Source organism: Zophobas morio, unplaced genomic scaffold (assembly GCF_036711695.1).
Source record: "Zophobas morio isolate AGI-343-1 ecotype UQ-CSIRO unplaced genomic scaffold, CSIRO_AGI_Zmor_V1 ptg000026l, whole genome shotgun sequence".
Classification (NCBI taxonomy): domain Eukaryota; kingdom Metazoa; phylum Arthropoda; class Insecta; order Coleoptera; family Tenebrionidae; genus Zophobas; species Zophobas morio.
The window spans coordinates 13,837,066-13,855,102 of record NW_026972131.1 but is presented as its reverse complement, the minus strand read 5'-3'; the positions used below and the strand labels follow the sequence as shown (position 1 = coordinate 13,855,102).

The 18,037-nt window shown below is 33.7% G+C and overlaps 3 protein-coding genes across 6 annotated transcripts in view; 2 read left to right on the top strand and 1 right to left on the bottom strand.

Annotated features, from left to right (window-relative positions):
- LOC135136509 (ecdysone receptor-like) overlaps nt 1-18,037 on the bottom strand; it is a 168,774-nt gene that overhangs the window by 83,815 nt on the left and 66,922 nt on the right. The gene's annotated exons all lie outside the window — the stretch shown is intronic.
- LOC135136512 (uncharacterized) lies at nt 11,785-12,422 on the top strand. Its single transcript, XM_064065843.1, has 3 exons — nt 11,785-11,880; nt 11,958-12,293; nt 12,339-12,422. The coding sequence occupies exons 2-3, from the start codon at nt 11,966-11,968 to the stop codon at nt 12,404-12,406; spliced, it is 396 nt and encodes a 131-aa protein (XP_063921913.1). The 5' UTR covers nt 11,785-11,880; nt 11,958-11,965; the 3' UTR covers nt 12,407-12,422.
- Nucleotides 12,744-17,532, top strand: LOC135136508 (uncharacterized). Of its 3 annotated transcripts, none has more exons than XM_064065830.1 (8): nt 12,744-12,800; nt 12,871-12,994; nt 13,044-13,447; nt 13,500-13,598; nt 13,653-13,985; nt 16,083-16,398; nt 16,486-17,318; nt 17,367-17,532. In XM_064065830.1, the coding sequence occupies exons 3-8, from the start codon at nt 13,075-13,077 to the stop codon at nt 17,393-17,395; spliced, it is 1,983 nt and encodes a 660-aa protein (XP_063921900.1). In that variant the 5' UTR covers nt 12,744-12,800; nt 12,871-12,994; nt 13,044-13,074; the 3' UTR covers nt 17,396-17,532. The 3 variants fall into 3 exon arrangements, with proteins under 3 accessions (XP_063921900.1, XP_063921898.1, XP_063921899.1); XM_064065828.1 differs by having other exon boundaries at nt 15,888-16,398; XM_064065829.1 differs by lacking the exon at nt 12,744-12,800 and having other exon boundaries at nt 12,952-12,994; nt 13,037-13,447; nt 15,888-16,398.

Here is an 18,037-nt window from a genome sequence, read left to right as displayed (position 1 = left end):
AATGATCCGGGTCGGAACCTTGGAAGTTCTGCAAACACCAGAGAAAAATGCACCACAACAAGTTTTTTGTTCCTTCACAAAGTCCATTAAACAGAACTTGGAGAAATTTGTTACTTTACATGTTTCAAAATGTAAAAAAGTTGGTCGAAAGTCGACAACGAATGAAAAATTTAACACAATTGAGATTGGGGCGGGTGGGTGGGGCTTATTTTTTGGATTTTTTGCCTCCGCCCATCGACTAACAACGAATAAAAACGTAATCACAATTGTGGGGACAGATGGGCGGGGTTTGTATTTTGGCTTTTTATTTTGTTTCTTAATATATGTACGTACTTTTCTTGTCACGACAAGAAATGCAAACATGTTTAAAAGGGTACATTTTTAGAGAAGTGTTTTCAGTTTCTTGTTATGGAGAAAAAACAATATATATTAAGAAAAAAAAATGCAAAACATAAGCCCCACCCACCCACCCTGTCTCTATTGTAACGCTTTTTCTTTATTCGTCGTTAGTCAAGGGGGGCGGAGCTTAATTGCACAATCAGTGTTTTTCTCTAACAACATGTTTTGAGTATTTCGTTGGTCAAAGAATCCTATGCATATAAATTAAAGCCAAAGATGAAGCCCCACCCATACCTGCCCTGATCTAAACATGTAGTAATGAAGTTTTGATACGTTGCCAAGCCTAGGGGCGGAGCCTAATTGCAAAATCCAAATTTTCCTACAAAAATTTACCATTTTAGACGTATTTAAGTGTCTAGGAATAAAAAAAAAATCATTACAATTGAGATAGGGTGGGTGGGCGGGGTTTTATATTTTGCCTTTTTTTCTTAATAGACATAGTATTCTTTGAGCAACACGATACTCAAAAACATGCTTTTAATTTATTGTAAAGAAATCAGTATTTTGCAGTTGAGCTCCGCCCACTTGGTTCACGACGAATAAAAAAATCATCACAATCGAGATAGGGTGGGTGGGCGGGCATACATTTTGCCTTTTTATTTAAATATGTGTAGACTTCTTTTCACAATAAAAAACTTAAAACATGTCCAAAATGGAAAATTTGTATAAGGAAATATCCATTTTGCAATTGGGCTCCGCCCCATAATTGCAAAATCCGAATTTCCTTGTAAAAATGTACCATTTTAAACATGTTTTAAGTTTCTTGTGAAAAGATGGCTATTTATATTAAGAAAAAAAAGCAAAATATAAGCCCCGCCCACCCGCCCTATCTCAATTCTGATGATTTTTTTTTCATTCGTCGTAAGTCGAGGGGCGGAGCCTAATTGAAAAATCCAAATTTTCCTACAAAAAATTATCATTTTGAACCTGTTTAAGTGTCTAGGAATAAAAAAAATTATTACAATTGCGATAGGGTGGGTGGGCGGGGTATATATTTTGACTTTCTTTTCTTAATGTACATAGTATTCTTTAAGAAACACGATACTCAAAAACATGTTTAAAATGGAAAAGTTGTATAAGGGAATATCGATTTTGAAATTAATTATAATAATATATATAATTGCAAAATCCAAATTTTCCTACAAAAATTTACCATTTTAAACGTGTTTAAGTGTCTAGGAATAAAAAAATCATTACAATTGAGATAGGGTGGGTGGGCGGGGTTTATATTTTGCCTTTTTTTCTTAATAGACATAGTATTCTTTGAGCAACACGATACTCAAAAACATGTTTTTAATTTCTTGTAAACAAATAAGTATTTTGCAGTTAAGCTCCGCCCAGTTGGTTCACGACAAATAAAAAAAAAAATCATCACAATTGAGATAGGGTGGGTGGGCGGGCTTACTTACATTCTACCTTTTTATTTTAATATGTGTAGACTTCTTTTCACAATAAGAAACTTAAAACATGTCTAAAATGGAAAATTTGTATAAGGAAATATCCATTTTGCAATTGGGCTCCGCCCCATAATTGCAAAATCCATATTTCCTTGTAAAAATGTACCATGTTTTAAGTTTCTTGTTGTGAAAAGATGGTTATGTATGTTAAGAAAAAAAAAAAGCAAGATATAAGCCCCGCCCACCCGCCCTATCTCAATTCTGATGATTTTTTTCATTCGTCGTAAGCCGAGGGGCGCAGCCTAATTTCAAAATCCGAATTTTCCTACAAATATTTACTATTTTAAACGTGTTTAAGTGTCTAGGAATAAAAAAAAATGATTACAATTGAGCGAGGGTGGGTGGGCGGGGTATATATTTTGCCTTTCTTTTCTTAATGTACATAGTATTCTTTAAGAAACACGATACTCAAAAACATGTTTAAAATGGAAAATTTGTATAAGGGAATATCGATTTTGAAATTAGGCTCCGCCCCATAATTGCAAAATCCATATTTTCTTGCAAAAATGTACCATTTTAACCATGTTTTAAGTGTCTTGTTGTGAAAAGATGGCTATGTATATTAAGAAAAAATAAGCCCCGCCCACCCGCCCTATCGCAATCCGGATGACTTTTTTAATTCGTCGTAAGCCGAGGGCTGGAGTTAAATTGTAAAATCTTTATTTTTCTAGGAGATATTACCATGTGAAACATGTTCTTCAATGATGGTGTTGCTCAGAGAAAACTATTCCTATTGAGTAAAAAAAATTACAAATAAATAAGCCCCACCCATCCGTCTGGATCTCAATTGTGAAAAATTTTCCATTCGTTGTCGGACTGAGGGGCGGAGCGTAATTACAAAATCCATATTTCCTGTTTTAAACACGTTTTCAGTTTCTTGTTGCTAAAAGAAGACTACGACTATTAAGAAAAAAAGGCAAAATGTAAACCCCGCCCACCCACCCTGTCTCTATTGTAACGCTTTTTCTTTATTCGTCGTTAGTCAAGGGGGCGGAGCTTAATTGCAAAATCAGTATTTTTCTCTAAAAACATGTTTTGAGTATCTCGTTGGTCAAAGAATCCTATACATATAAATTAAAGCTAAAGATGAAGCCCCACCCATACCTGCCCTGATCTAAATATGTAGTAATGAGGTTTTCATTCGTTGCCAGACCTAGGGGCGGTGCCAAATTGCAAAATTCAAATTTTCCTACAAAAATTTACCATTTTAGACGTGTTTAAGTGTCTAGGAATATAAAAATCATTACAATTGAAATAGGGTGGGTGGGCGGGGTTTATATTTTGCCTTTTTTTTCTTAATATACATAGTATTCTTTGAACAACACGATACTCAAAAACATGTTTTTAATTTGTTGTAAAGAAATAAGTATTTTGCAGTTAAGCTCCGCCCACTTGGTTCACGACGAATAAAAAAAATCATCACAATCGAGATAGGGTGGGTGGGCGGGCATACATTTTGCCTTTTTATTTAAATATGTGTAGACTTCTTTTCACAATAAAAAACTTAAAACATGTCCAAAATGGAAAATTTGTATAAGGAAATATCCATTTTGCAATTGGGCTCAGCTCCATAATTGTAAAATCCATATTTCCTTGTAAAAATGTACCATGTTTTAAGTTTCTTGTTGTGAAAAGATGGTTATGTATGTTAAGAAAAAAAAAGTAAAATATAAGCCCCGCCCACCCGCCCTATCTCAATTCTTATGATTTTTTTTTTCATTCGTCGTAAGCCGAGGGGCGGAGCCTAACTGCAAAATCCAAATTGTCCTACGAAAATGTATCATTTTAAACGTGTTTAAGTGTCTGGGAATAAAAAAATCATTACAATTGCGATAGGGTGGGTGGGTGGGGTTTATATTTTGCCTTTTTTCTTAATATACATAATATTCTTTGAGCAACACGATACCCAAAAACATGTTTTTAATTGCTTGTAAGGAAAGAAGTATTTTGCAGTTAAGCTTCGCCCCTTTGGTACACGGCGATTAAAAAAATCATCACAATTGAGCGAGGGCGGGTGGGCGGGCTTACATTTTGCCTTTTTGTTTTAGTATGTGTAAACTTCTTTTCACAACATGAAACTTAAAAATCCATATTTCCTTGCAAAAATGTACCATTTTAACCATGTTCTAAGTGTCTTGTTGTGAAAAGATGGATATGTATATTAAGAAAAAAAAGCAAAATATAAGCCCCGCCCACCCGCCCTATCGCAATTCGGATGATTTTTTTTATTCGTCGTAAGCCGAGAGCTGGAGCTTAATTGTAAAATTTTTATTTTTCTACGAGAAATTACCATGTGGATCATGTTGTTCAGTGACGGTATTGCTCAGAGAAAACTGTACCTATTGAGTAAAAAAAAATAAGCCCCACCCATCTGTTTGGATCTCAATAGTGATGAAATTTTCCATTCGTTGTCAGACTGGGGCGGAGCGTAATTAAAAAATCCGTATTTCTTGTTTTAAACACGTTTTAAGTTTCTTGTTGCTAAAAGAAGACTACGAATATTACGAAAAAAAAGGCAAAATATAAGCCCCGCCCACCCACCCTGTCTCAATTCTTATGATTTTCTTTTGATTCGTCGTAAGCCGAGGGGCGGAGCCTAATTGCAAAATCCAAATTTTCCTACCAAAATTTATCACTTTAAACGTGTTTAAGTGTCTAGGAATAAAAAAAATCATTACAATTGCGATAGGGTGGGTGGGTGGGGTTTATATTTTGTTTTTTTTTTTCTTAATATACATGTTTTTAATTACTTGTAAAGAAATAAGTATTTTGCAATTAATCTTCGCCCCTTTGGTTCACGGCGAATAAAAAAGAATCATCACAATTGAGCGAGGGCGGGTGGGCGGGCTTAGATTTTGCCTTTTTGTTTTAGCATGTGTAGACTTCTTTTCACAAGATGAAACCTAAAACATGTCCAAAATGGAAGATTTGTATAAGGAAATATCCATTTTTCCTTGCAAAAATGTACCATTTTAACCATGTTTTAAGTATCTTGTTGTGAAAAGATGCATATGTATATTGTAAAAAAAGCAAAATATAAGCCCCGCCCACCCACCCTATCGCAATTCGGATGATTTTTTTTATTCGTCGTAAGATGAGGGCTGGAGCTGAATTGCAAAATATCATATGTTTCTACAAGAATTACTATTTGAATCATGTTGTTCAGTGATGGTATTGCTCAGAGAAAACTATATCTATTGAGTAAAAAAAAGCCCCACCCATCCTTCTGGACCTCAATCGTGATGAATTTTCCATTCGTTGTCAGACTGTGGGGCGGAGCGTAATTACAAAATCCATATTTCTTGTTTTAAACACGTTTTAAGTTTCTTGTTGCTAAAAGAAGACTGCGAATATTACGAAAAAAAAAGGCAAAATATAAGCCCCGCCCGCCCACCCCATCTTGATTGTGATGACTTTCTTTATTCATCGTGAGCCAAGAGGGTGGAGCTTAAAATCCTTATTTCTCTACAAGAAATTATCATGTAAAACATGAAGATTACCTGGAACTTATCCTAATTGACGAAAACGTTTTTTGTTTCTTTATAAAATTATAAAATTTGATTTTGCGATTTTCGATTTTGTGAACACCGGAAAATTAGGAAAAACATCTGATTGTAAATTATAACAGAAAAAAAGTGGATAAAACTGTGCATATTTAAACCCTTTATAATTTGACAACAAAGGGTCCAGTAGTTTCGGAGACTATATGTCTAATAAAAATCCAGAGTAACGGACAGACGGACAGACAGACAGACAAACAACAGAAAACGTAAAAGTAGAGAGTCGGTCCGGACTCGATTAGTATACTTCCTTTTATTCCAAAGTTATTTCGACAGAACTTCCCTAATCCCTAAAGCACAATCGAACAAATACAGCCTCGGAAAATTATCAAATTTAACTTTGAGAATTTTTTTGACCCCTATGAGCTAAAATTAATATGCCTGGATTGCCAAGTAGCTTGTAAATGCTAATCATTTATTGATAATTTACTACAGTGAGGTAGAGCGCGTTTAATATACGACATCTGTTCCTGAGGATGTTCACCAGCAGTCCAGGATGTTTTTATTATACAAAAAATACCTTGCGTGTTATAGCGAATGTTCCTCAGGGGCATTCTTGTCGAAACCTTTTTATAAATATAATATATTGAATAAATCATCATAAATTTGTAAAATCTAAAAATTCCTTGTATTCTGTTAGTTCCATATTATAATTAAAGTCAAAGAATGCACTTTTAATAGCTTAGACTGTGCCCTACCGCCTGGTAAATTTAACGACGGGCCCGTAAAGCGCCTGTTCACTTAATCTTGTAATCGTCAGCTGTCCGTCCACTTAGAATATTAAGAACAGTCTCAGCTTCATCTAGGGCGTTACTCAACAGCCGCAGCCCTCCAACGCGTTAATTAAAACCTCCACATACTCGAAATTCCTTGCGAAAGCACGTTACTTTGGCCTTTGATTTTCACACACCGTTCGCCAATTACTAAAATCTAGGTTGCTTTATCGGCGCGCATAAATTAAATGTACATAGTGCGAACCGAGCGGCAAAAACTCCGCTTCCGTAGTACGAACCCACGCAACTGCAGCGGCTGGCTATACTTTTCGTCGATTTCGAGAACTAGTTCCGATTGTTACTTACTAGAACGTGCAGCACCGTCGTGGAATATAAACAAACGATTCATTCATTTAAGTAATCCGATGCACATCCAACGCGACATACAAACACAAACACACTCGTAGATAAATAACATCAATTGAGACCGACGACATAAAAACACGACCATAAATATGTCGTGCAATTACCGACAACATGGACTGGATGTAGTTGGTGTTTCAATTGCATCGACTGTGTTACGCACGCACTCACACCAGACTCCTGCCGCTGCATCCGAGGCCCGATGGATATGCCCTCGAAAGCCTGCATGCACATGGTCTCAAGGACACGCAGCGCTTCGGCGTTCCGATGGCGCGTCCTCGAACCAGAATAAATGACGTCCTAATTGCTAATCCCGGCCGGAGGAAGGAAGGGCGGGCAATTTCCGAGCTTGAATGGCCCAAATTAAGAGGTGACGGAGAGCCGGCTTTTTTATATCTTTGTTTTCGGTTTGGTGAAGAACTGGCGAACGCTCTGCCCGTATTTATTTGTAGACGTTATCCATGTGTAAATGTATTTTGCAGCCAGACTGAAGTAAACACGACTATGCAGGGCAATGCATCAATCCAAGGTTAGTGTAAATAAACGAGGCGGCCTGCACTGTGCCATGCGTTTCGCTCTCTCTATCTCCGTCTCTGTCTCTTTCGCTGGATTCGAAACTATCGCTCTCGCCTGGATACATATTTATTACTGGGTCGAACTCGGAACGCGACTCTACTGCTGGCTGCAGGAGCTTGCGATCGATTACACGCGAACATTGCAAGTGCAATAACGCAAAAACCGACACCAAAAAGAATATCGACGACGTTTGGAAGGTTTACGAACAAGAAAAAGTTATTTTTAAATTGGGTTGTACTTGAGACTGCACAAGGCAGCGCAGACCTACTCTACTTTTACTCTCCTTTCTTTAAAATAACAAAAACGTTGCCACTAGGTGCTAATTACAAAATCCAAACTATTTACATACTTTGTTGCATACTACAAGCATTTGTTGTTTGTGTTTTCGTGCGACTGTTGGCTCCGGAATGCCGCAAGGGTCCAATTAGATCTCTCGTTATTGTTGTTTTTCACAGATGATCGCAAACTTTTTTCCAATTATCTTGAATTTTGAAGAGAGAAGCAAGAGTTTTATGTTCCCTTATCGAGTGAGGAAAGTACACTTTCTCCATTAGTGAGATTAATTAAAATGGGCGGAAAGGGGGCAAGTGTAACTGCCATTGTTTACAACTTTTGGTTTTGCTTGGATGAAACGTGACAAAAGTGCATTTTTCCCATTCGCGTTTCTTTCTACTCTTGAGGGAAAAAGCTACTTTTCGTACAATCGCACGCAAATGTTTTGAGCCTATGGGCGGATCATTTTTGCCGGTCGTCACCGAAGGAGGCGGTCCAAATCGTCCAAGGGCAGAATTTGTAGGTAGGCTCAAACTACTACGAAATTTACGTGTTGACCAAATTCTTACCCTGAATTAGTTTTAATTTTATAAATACCCTATCTAAAATGTTCAGAATATGAAGAGTCTATACTTGTGATTTACCATTCCATTAATATTTTTTGGATTTGTTTATACATACAGGGTGACTCAAAAAAAAAAAATGACTGAGTCAATTTATTTTATTGAAGAAATCAAGAATTGCAAAACTGAATACTTTGAAATCTTGTCAATTAGTTAGAAAAAAAAAACCTGTCCTGCTCTAATAACATCGAACATCGAGCAAAATCCAAATTTTCCTACAAAAATTTACCATTAAACATGTTTAAGTCTCTGGGAAAAAAAATCATTACAATTGAGATATATTTTCAAATTTGCGGTATTTTGATTTTTTGAGTTTTCAGTTTTTTCGTTTTTCGATTTTTTAATTTTTCGTTTTTTTGATTTTTCCATGTTTCGATTTTTTAATTTGCCATTCTTCCGATTTTCGATTTTTCGTCTTTCCATTTTTAGATTTTTTTATTTTTCTGTTCGTCAGTTTTTAGACTTTGCAATTTTTTTGCATTTTTCGATCATATTTTACTTTCCGATTTTTTTGATTTTTGAATTCTCGATTTTACGTTTTTAGTTCTTCGATTTCCGATTTTTCAATTTTCCGGTTTTTTAATTATTCTATTCTCGATTTTTCGATTTTTCATTAATCATAAAATTTTTCGGTTGTTTTATTTTTCGACCTTCAATTTTTCAACTTTCGATTATTCGATTTTTCATTTTCTGATTTTACGATTTTTCGATTTGCGATTTTTCGATTTTCGTTTTTCCGCTTTTGTGGTTTTTCGATTTTTCTGTTTGTTTCAGTTTTTATGGTTCTGCAATTTGCAGCTTTTAGATTTCAATTTTGTGACTTTCCGATTTTCCACTTTTCGATTTTTTGATTTTTTTTCGATCGTCGTTTTTTCGATTTTCATTTTTTCGATTTTTTCATTTTTCAATTTTTAGGCCTTGCAATTTTTTTACTTTTCGTTTTTTCGAGTATTTGTTTCATCGAATTTTCGAGTTTTCGATTTTTCGGTTTTGGATTTTTCGATTTTCCATGTTTAGATATTTTTCGATTTTTTTTTATTTTTCGATTGTTCTGTTCGTCAGTTTTGAGACTTTGCAATTTTTACTTTTCCACTTTTCTATTATTTTAGTTTCGGATTATTTGATTTTTGAATTTTCGTTTTTTAATTTGTCGATTCTCGATATTCCGATTTTCGATTTTTCGATATTCCAATCTTCGATTTTTCAATTTCCAGTTTTCGATTTTCCACTTTTTGATTTTACGATTTTTCGATTTTTCTGTTCGTCAGTTTTTAGGCTTTGCAATTTGTTTACTTTTCGATTTTTCGATTATTTTTTTCCAGTTTTTTGATTTTTGCATTGTCGACTTTTAGAGTTTTCAATATTATGAACTTTCGATTTTCGGTTTTTCCATTTTTAGATTTTTGATTTTCCAGTATTGTGTTTTCAGATTTTCTGTTTTCCGCATATCTGATTTATCAAATCTTCGATTTTTCGATATTTGATTTTCGAATTTTCGATTGTTCAGTTTTCCATTCTTCAGCTTTTAGACTTCAATTTTTTTACTTTTCGATTTTCCAAATTTTCGAGTTTCAATTTTCAGATTTTTGATTTTTCGATTTTCTTTTTAAATCTTTGAATTTTTCGGTTTTGATTTTTCGAATTTTTGATTTTTAATTTTTCCATTCTTCGGTTTTTAGACTTCAATTTTCTTTCTTTTAAATTTTTCGATATTCTATTTTCCGCTTTTCAGAATTTTCGATTTTCAGTTTTCAGACTTTCGATGATTAGAATTTTGGATTTTTCAGTTTTATGATTTTTCGATTTTTAGAAAATTTGAGTAGTCGAATTTTCGATTTTTCAATTCATCGATTTTTCTATCTTCAATTTTTCAATTTAAATTTTGCGATTTTCAATTTGTCCATTGTCGATTTTTAGAATTTTCGGTTTTTCAATTTTTCCATTCTCAACTGTTTGACTTCAATTTTGTTACTTTCCGATTTTTTGGTTTTCGATTTTCCAATTTTCAGAATTTCCAAGTTTCTTTATTCAGATTTTCGATTTTCCACTTTTTCGATTTTAGATTTTTCGAATTTTTTGCTTTTTTGATTTTTCTGTTCGTTTCAGTTTTTAGGCTTTGCAATTTTTTTTACTTTATATATTTTGATTATTTTAATTTCCGATTTTTTTATTTTTGTTTTTGATTTTTTTAATTTTCAATATTACAAATTTTTGACTTTTCGATTTTTTGGTTTTCCCGTTTTTCAATTTTCGATTTTTGGGGTTTGTGAATTTCCACTTTTCGATCGACCTAGGTATTTAATTCATTGAATTTTCGATTTTTTGATTAGCCATTTTTAGATTTTCGATTTTTACGATTTGTATTTTTCGATTTTCTGTTTTTTGCATTACTGAATTTCAGTTTTCCCGATTTTTGATTTTGCGCATATTTGATTAATCAAATTTTCGAAAAAGTTAGCATGCTTACAAAAACTTCAAAACATCTACAATATTTCAAAGTATTCAGTTTTGCTATTCTTGATTTCTTCAATAAAATAAATTGAATCCGTCATTAACTTTTTTGAGACACCCTGTATAACCAAATCTAAAAAATATTAATGCAGTGATAAATCACAAGTATAAAACTCATCATATTTTATACATTTAAGATAGGATTTATTCTGCAAAATTTTGAGGTGACGTCATAAATTTTTTAGAGGGGATAAGCAAATATATTTTAATAAAAAATGTATCAGGTTTATCATGACTTTAAAACATCTGCAAGATTTCAAAGTATTCGATTTTGCAAATTCAAAATTAAATTGCAAAATATTGTTTTATAATTTTGATTTTTTTTCCAAAACACTGGACGTTTTGGATAAAAACTCAACACGGAGTCATAAACTACATGTGTAGGACTATGTTACTGTATACAATTTAAAACCCATTTACTATGCATAAATTTGAAGTGACGTCATCACATTATTGGTGGGGGTGATTAGACAAATTTAATAATTCTGCGACATTTATGAAAAAATATCAGTTAACAAAAATGGCACGTTTTTATTATTATGCCAGTTACATGTCACTCAACGACAATACTTCTAAACAACATGTTTGAAACAAGTGTCATTTCAAGCTAAACCAAGGTTTGGAAACCTGTTACGGTTACTTTCGTTAATTTGTTTCTGTTTAATATGTAAATAGGCTCGATATTAAACATATTAGAACTCAAAATCGACCACTTACTTACATAACCTCAAATTTGTCCACTTCGACCATCAAGTGCAAAGAAGACGATAAATCCAGTTAGTTTTAGCTACGCCTATACAAATAGCGCAAATTTTTGCACTAGAATTTGTATTTATCAGTTTACTGGCCTACAAAAGACAAATTAAACGTAAAACATAACCTCAAAATTACCCTCTCCGTTCGAAGCTTTGGCGACTTCAGCTGCACTTTCGTCCGCATTGTTATAACTGAATGAATATCCAAACAGCGACTATAAGTGAAAAAATAAACTGAAAAAACCACAATAACAATCTTTTTTTGGTCGTGTTTGTCAACATTCTTATTACGTAACGTCAAGCCAGTACTACCATCGTACTAAGAAAAAATGCCCAGTCAGCAATTAATTTCACACCAATTATATTCTTTTGAATCTTAATTTTATAATCCACTTGGGTAACACCATAATGCTCGCCTCACTAAAAACAAAATACGCTACGCTACAATTTCTATTTTATGCATTTTAAGCCAGTTAATGTTGCCAACTTAACAACTTTGGTCATTAAAGTGATTGGCAGCGGAAATTTAATTTGTCATTAAATGTTTCCATTTCGTTCTCAGTTGGAAGAAAATCGAGCCTGATCATAGGGTAAGTACTTCAAGGGTTTAAATAACAATTCGTAAAAATCGGGGGGTTGCTAAAATCGGTTGAGGTTATGTTTGCAGAGTGAAAAATGTGCAAGGATAAAGAAGAAAAACCCCCCGGTGAAAAAGGTCCGCGTGCTAAAACCAGTGTGAAAAATTTCGCGTCGAAGATCCTCGGGTTTTTCTCATCTGGTAAATCGTTGCAAGATAATTTACCTCCTCGTCCTACACTGTCGTCCATCATCGGTATAATTAGATCTTGGACACCTAAACGACCCATGAAATACCCGTACACCATGGGCGCAAAAGTAATCCAGTTTCCGTACAAGTTCTACTACCAGAATAACTGGATATGGAGATATTATCCGTATGGCATTTTGGGGTCGGTGCCGGTTTTCTGGTACTTGTCTAGTCTGGGTAAGTCAAACTTAGTTTCGTCACGCATTTCGACGTTTTTTGTAGCGAATTCGCCGTCGAACGTCGCAACCTGGGCCGAGAAGCGTCGCAAAGAGCGCGAAGAGGGTCATTAAAAAGTAGATTTTGTTATTAGTGTAAATAATAACCAAATAAAAACTTTTCGACGCAACCCATCCTTGCTTCTGAAACTATAAAAGCCAGCTTGATAATAAGATAGATCAACAAAGGCGAAGGGGGCCCGGCACAAAGACAACATTGTAAATTCATTGAAACATAGTGTAAACAGACGGAGGCACTTAACACGATTTGCCTCTTTCTATCCTGACGCACACACATAAAATGCATCGCTCGCGCGAACCCTTTGAACGAGACAACACTAAAAGGAGCATGGGACGCAGTGTTGCAACTTAAAAAAGTTTAGTTCCTTTTCAAAAAATTTTAGTGAGATTCGATGGTCACTAAAGAAAAGGCGGGAAACGTTAACAGATGACAGATCTCGACTTCGCAGTAATTATAAATTCTGATAACAATATTATAATTTTGTGATTATACATATTTAATATACTATAATTGCAAGTGTTCTGTGATTGTAACTGGCAGCAGAGATATTCACATCTTCCGACTTCCTGTGATACTGTGATTGCTGAGACCTGTGACTGTTCTGTGTTTAGACTGCACTAGCACGTAGTTTTACGCTCCAGGTAATTTACAAACATATAATTATCAAATACTGGTCATTTAAGCTTACAGACAGTAGACAGTTTTATTAGAGCAATACAACATGGATCACCCGGATCAAGTATCATCAGAAACGTGTATACACTGTGGAAAAAAATTTGCCAATTGCAAGCTAAAAAATCGACATATCAAAAGAATACATGGCATTGTTATAGAAAACTCTCGGAGGTGTCACGTTTTATGCCCATTGTGTAAAGAAGGAAACATTTTAAAGACTTATGAAAATTTACGGAATCATATTGAAGAAATTCACAAGGTAAGTATAGAACATGTAAAGTTTGAATTCTGTAGCGAACAACAATATGAAGACTGGAGAAATGCCGAAAAAGTGGATACAAATTATGCAAAATATAGAACAAACTCATGTAAGAGTTACAAAACTATAAATTATGAGTGTAACAGAAGCAATACCAAGGGTAAAATAAGCGTTCTCTATGTAATTGCAGATATGATGAATTGAGTTTTTAGGATATGGAAGCAACTACTGTAAAAGAACTGAAAAAGCTGGTGGCACAATAAAAATACATGGAGTGTGTCCTTCAAAGTTAATTGTTAAGATTTATAATGGTAAAATTTGTTAATCAGTTTAGAAAAATTAAGTTTAATTATATTATTATCCAGATGGAAAGATAACTGTTGACTATTGGAAAACTCATGTTGGCCATCAAAAAGATGAATTAAGAAGTAAGCATTTGTCAGCAGTAGAGAAGAATATGGTGATTGAAAAATTAAAGTCTGGTGTATCAGTAGACAGAATTTTAGAAGATGCAAGAAAACTAGAAATGCCTAAATTGGAACGAATAAATTTGTTAAATAGAAAAGACGTTGCATATTTATCCACTAAACACAATATTGAAGGAAGAAGAGATAAAAATGAAATGGTAGCAGCTGCTTTGAAAGTTAGAGAATGGAATAGAGAAGGCAAAAATTTTGCATTTTTCTTCAAACCGGAAGGTAATTAGGGATTATCATCTTTCTGTCTATTGTATTGTCGACATGAAAATTGAAAAGGTTTTTTGATACTTCTTTATAGTGGTGATGGAATTTAAATAATTTGGTTGCTTTTTTTAGTTAATATTATGTATATTTCAATTTCACTATTTTTTGGTTTTAAGGCTCAGCGTTTAAAATTTCTTAGGTTCTATCATGTGAACAAAAAAATTGGTCGAAAATTGTTTGGACAGAACTTCCCTCGTTCCTGAAATACAATGGAACATATCCAGCATTTTCGAATCGAGTTTTTTCTTTACACAATTTTGTGAAAACGTCATCAACATTTTTGCAAGGACATGTATATCAACATCAGTGCAGTGTAATACTAAAAATAATAATATTGTGTTCCAAAAATTTTCTGGGAAAATGGAGTGAACCGTTTTCCTAATTTAATCAATAAAATAACTTGACTCATTCATTAATTTTTTTGAGCCACCTGTATAACCATATCAAAAAAATATGAATGCAATGTTAAATCACAGGTAAAAACTCTTCATACATATTTTGCACATTCTGGGTAGAATTTATTTGGCAAAATTTTAAGATGACGTCATCAATTTTTTTCGAGGGGATAAGTAAATATATTTTGATTAAACATTTTTCATGAGTACGAAGAAAGAGGTCTACCTTTTCTGTCTCTGACCGTCTGTCTGTCTGGTGTTACGGATTTTTATTAAACAGATAATCTCCGAAAGTACTTTGCCGCTTGTTTTCAAATTTTCTATTTATATTAGGAGTATCATGTAGATGGTAAAACGCTAACCAAAATTTGTCTAATCATCCCCACCAATATTGTAAAGACGTCACTTCAAAATTGTACATAGTAAATGCGTTTTAAATTGTTTAAAATAACATAGTCCTACACATGTAGTTTATGATTCCGTGTTGTTTTTTTTACTCGAAACGTCCAGATTTTTGAAAAAAAAAAATCAAAATTATGTAACAACATTTTGCAATTTAATTTTGAATCTGGAAAACCGAATCCTTTGAAATCTTGCAGATGTGTTAAAGTTATGATAAGCATGATAACTTTTTAATCAAAGTATATTTGCCTATCCCCTCCAAAAAATTGATGATATCAGCTCAAAATTTTGCTGAATAAATCCTATCTAAAATGCTCAAAAACAGTCTACATTTGTAATTTAGCACTTACATTACTGTTTTACATTACCTTATACCCGGTGACTGAAAAAAAAAATGAATCAGTCAATTTATTTTGTTCTTGCTATTATCTAGGTATACATTTTGGGCAAAAAACCGAGTATGTTTACTTAATTAATTGGTCCTCTCTTCTGTGTTGAAGAGACAAAATCAATCAAATATCAGTTTCTTTTAATACATATGCATGCATTTAATGCCACCGTTACGTACTTCAATGCCGGCGCTGATATGATATGACGTGCTAATGGTCAAATTCGTTCATAGCATAAACATAAACAACACTGTTAAAGTTAAACAAGTACTAGGAATTAAGAACACATTGTTTCCAACTGATTATTTGCTTTAAATATATTTCATATTGTCCGCATTTGTTCAGACCGTGCCCGCTTGGAATTTACATCCTCGAGGCGCAGGGATTGAGGGCGTGTTATTTACCCTTCTGAAGCGAGGGAAGTTCTGTCAAAATAACCTTCGACCAATTTTTTTATTATTCACATGATACATGTTATGTTGTCCAACATTTATTGTACTGTTTAATAATATATTTTTGTACAAAAATGATATTTTTTCGCTTTGTTGGGAAGTAACTATTTCTATATTCTTGGTGGTGGTGGTGGTGGTGGTGGTGGTATTATTTATGTTGGTGATGGTTTTATCATAGAGAGACTCATGATATTCTCAAGAAAGAAGATTTTGCTTTAGCCTTTATGAACTCTGCAATGGAAGACAAACTTCGAAATTTCACGACGATTGTTTGCATGGATGGTACACATGGGACAAACAAAAAAGGACTGGACTTAACAATTATGCTGATTAAAGATGATAGAAATGCAGGATTCCCAGTTGCTTTCTTTTTATCAAATCGTTTAGACCAACAAGTACAAGAAGTGTTTTTAGGTGCTCTTAGGATAAAAATGCAGCAGGATATTAAACCTGAATATTTTATGAGTGATGACGATCCCAAGTATTACAATGCATGGATTAAAGTGATGACAAACAAACCACAAAGACTTTTGTGTTCATGGCACATTGTAAAGAACTGGAATATCCAAGGAAAAAAAATCCATGATGTTACAATGAGAAAACAAATGAAGCAAGAAATGAAAAGAATTTTAAATGAGACTAATGAGAAAAAATTTATTGAACTGAAGGATGCATATCTGAACAAGCTGCAAGAAGCAAATGAGCTGGATTTTGCAAATTATCTTTTAAGGTACTTTTAGTTTTGTAAATATAAGTAATTATCATAATATTATAAATAATAATAGTTTTATATTGACCAAAACATACTTTGTTTTAGGTATTATTTTCAGGATGAAGACAGGATTCGAATGTGGGCCCATTGCTATAGAAAAAATGCTGGAATCAATACCAATATGGCTATAGAGAGTCTTAATAATTTATTGAAGACTAATCAGTTAAAAAGTAGAACAAGAGTAACAACAGAAAAATTACTAGACACAATTGAAGACTTGGTGGAGATAAAAATGTGGCAGAGGATTTTAAGTATTGAAAGGCCTAACGCTAACAATTACCAGGACAGAATTATCATTAAAGCACACAAGGAAGCTCACAGAATAAAAAACAAAATAGAAGTAATTGAAAAACAGCTAGGAGGATTCCAAGTTAAGTCTTCAAAAAATGACAATTTTTATAATGTTAATTTAAAACAAATATGTGAGAGTGAATGTAAAACATTATTTTGCAGAGTGTGCAAAATATGTATCCATCGATATCAGTGTGATTGCCCAGAATACATGATAAAAAACTCCATGTGCAAGCATGTGCACTTGGTATGTATGTATGAGGAGCGGAAGGGTACTAATTCTGTTCTAGATGAAGCTGCTGAAGTTCTGGGACAAAACTCGCAAATTAGGATCCATCATCAAGAAGAAATTTCCCAATTTTTAAAAGAAAAAATGACGCAAGAGGAAGTGGATGAAGTGACTGAACCAAATTGGAGAATGGTTACAGAAAAACATTTAACAAACTGGATACACAACTTAAACGATGAAACTTTTGTCAGTTTTTGGAAGGACATACAAGGGATTATGAGAAAAGCAGATGAAAAAAGTAACACAACAACCACTAAGCGAAAAATGGAAAAGCAGGAGTACTTCCCTACAAAAAAACGTAAAAAAGCATAAAGCACTTTTTTCAAAATTGAATATATCCTTTTAGGAATGCACGCGAACAGAAGTGATTCATAAATGAAGAAATGGAGAAAATATTGACAAATGGTGAAAAGAAGAAATTATGTTAAGAGATATTGTTTAACATTAAATTTGTCGTTCAAATTATTATAGATTTCGTATAAAATGTAATTTAGTAATTTGTTTATGATTCTGTTAATATATTTAGTCTTCTAAATTAAATGAGTAAAATAAAGTTTTTATTTACGAATAGAATATGAGCACCAGCTTGTTATTTCTAAAATTTAAAACCTTAATTGTTAGCAAATAATGAACTAATGATTTATGGTAAGTTTTCATACTGAAAATATTTCGAGATGAACATCAAAAGTACCAAAACGTCAAACTCTTCAATATTTGCAGTATAGCCACTTGACTTTTAGGTAAATAACTAAAAATTGTAAAATCCCCTAGCACGTCCCCGGCTCCTTTTAGTGTAGCCTCTTTGAACGTCGTAATTTTAGTGAGAGCCCGAACCGCGCCGACGAAGCAGGAAGGAAAAATCCGCTAGATATAAATATTGCTGGCGCGTCTCAAAACAAAACGTTGCAAGATGTGTGTGTATACACGAGGGGAGCCAGCGCCGGATGCACTCCGATAAGATAGACCCTTGATAAAACCCAGACGACCGAAACGCCGAAGACGCTACCACTTCAAAGC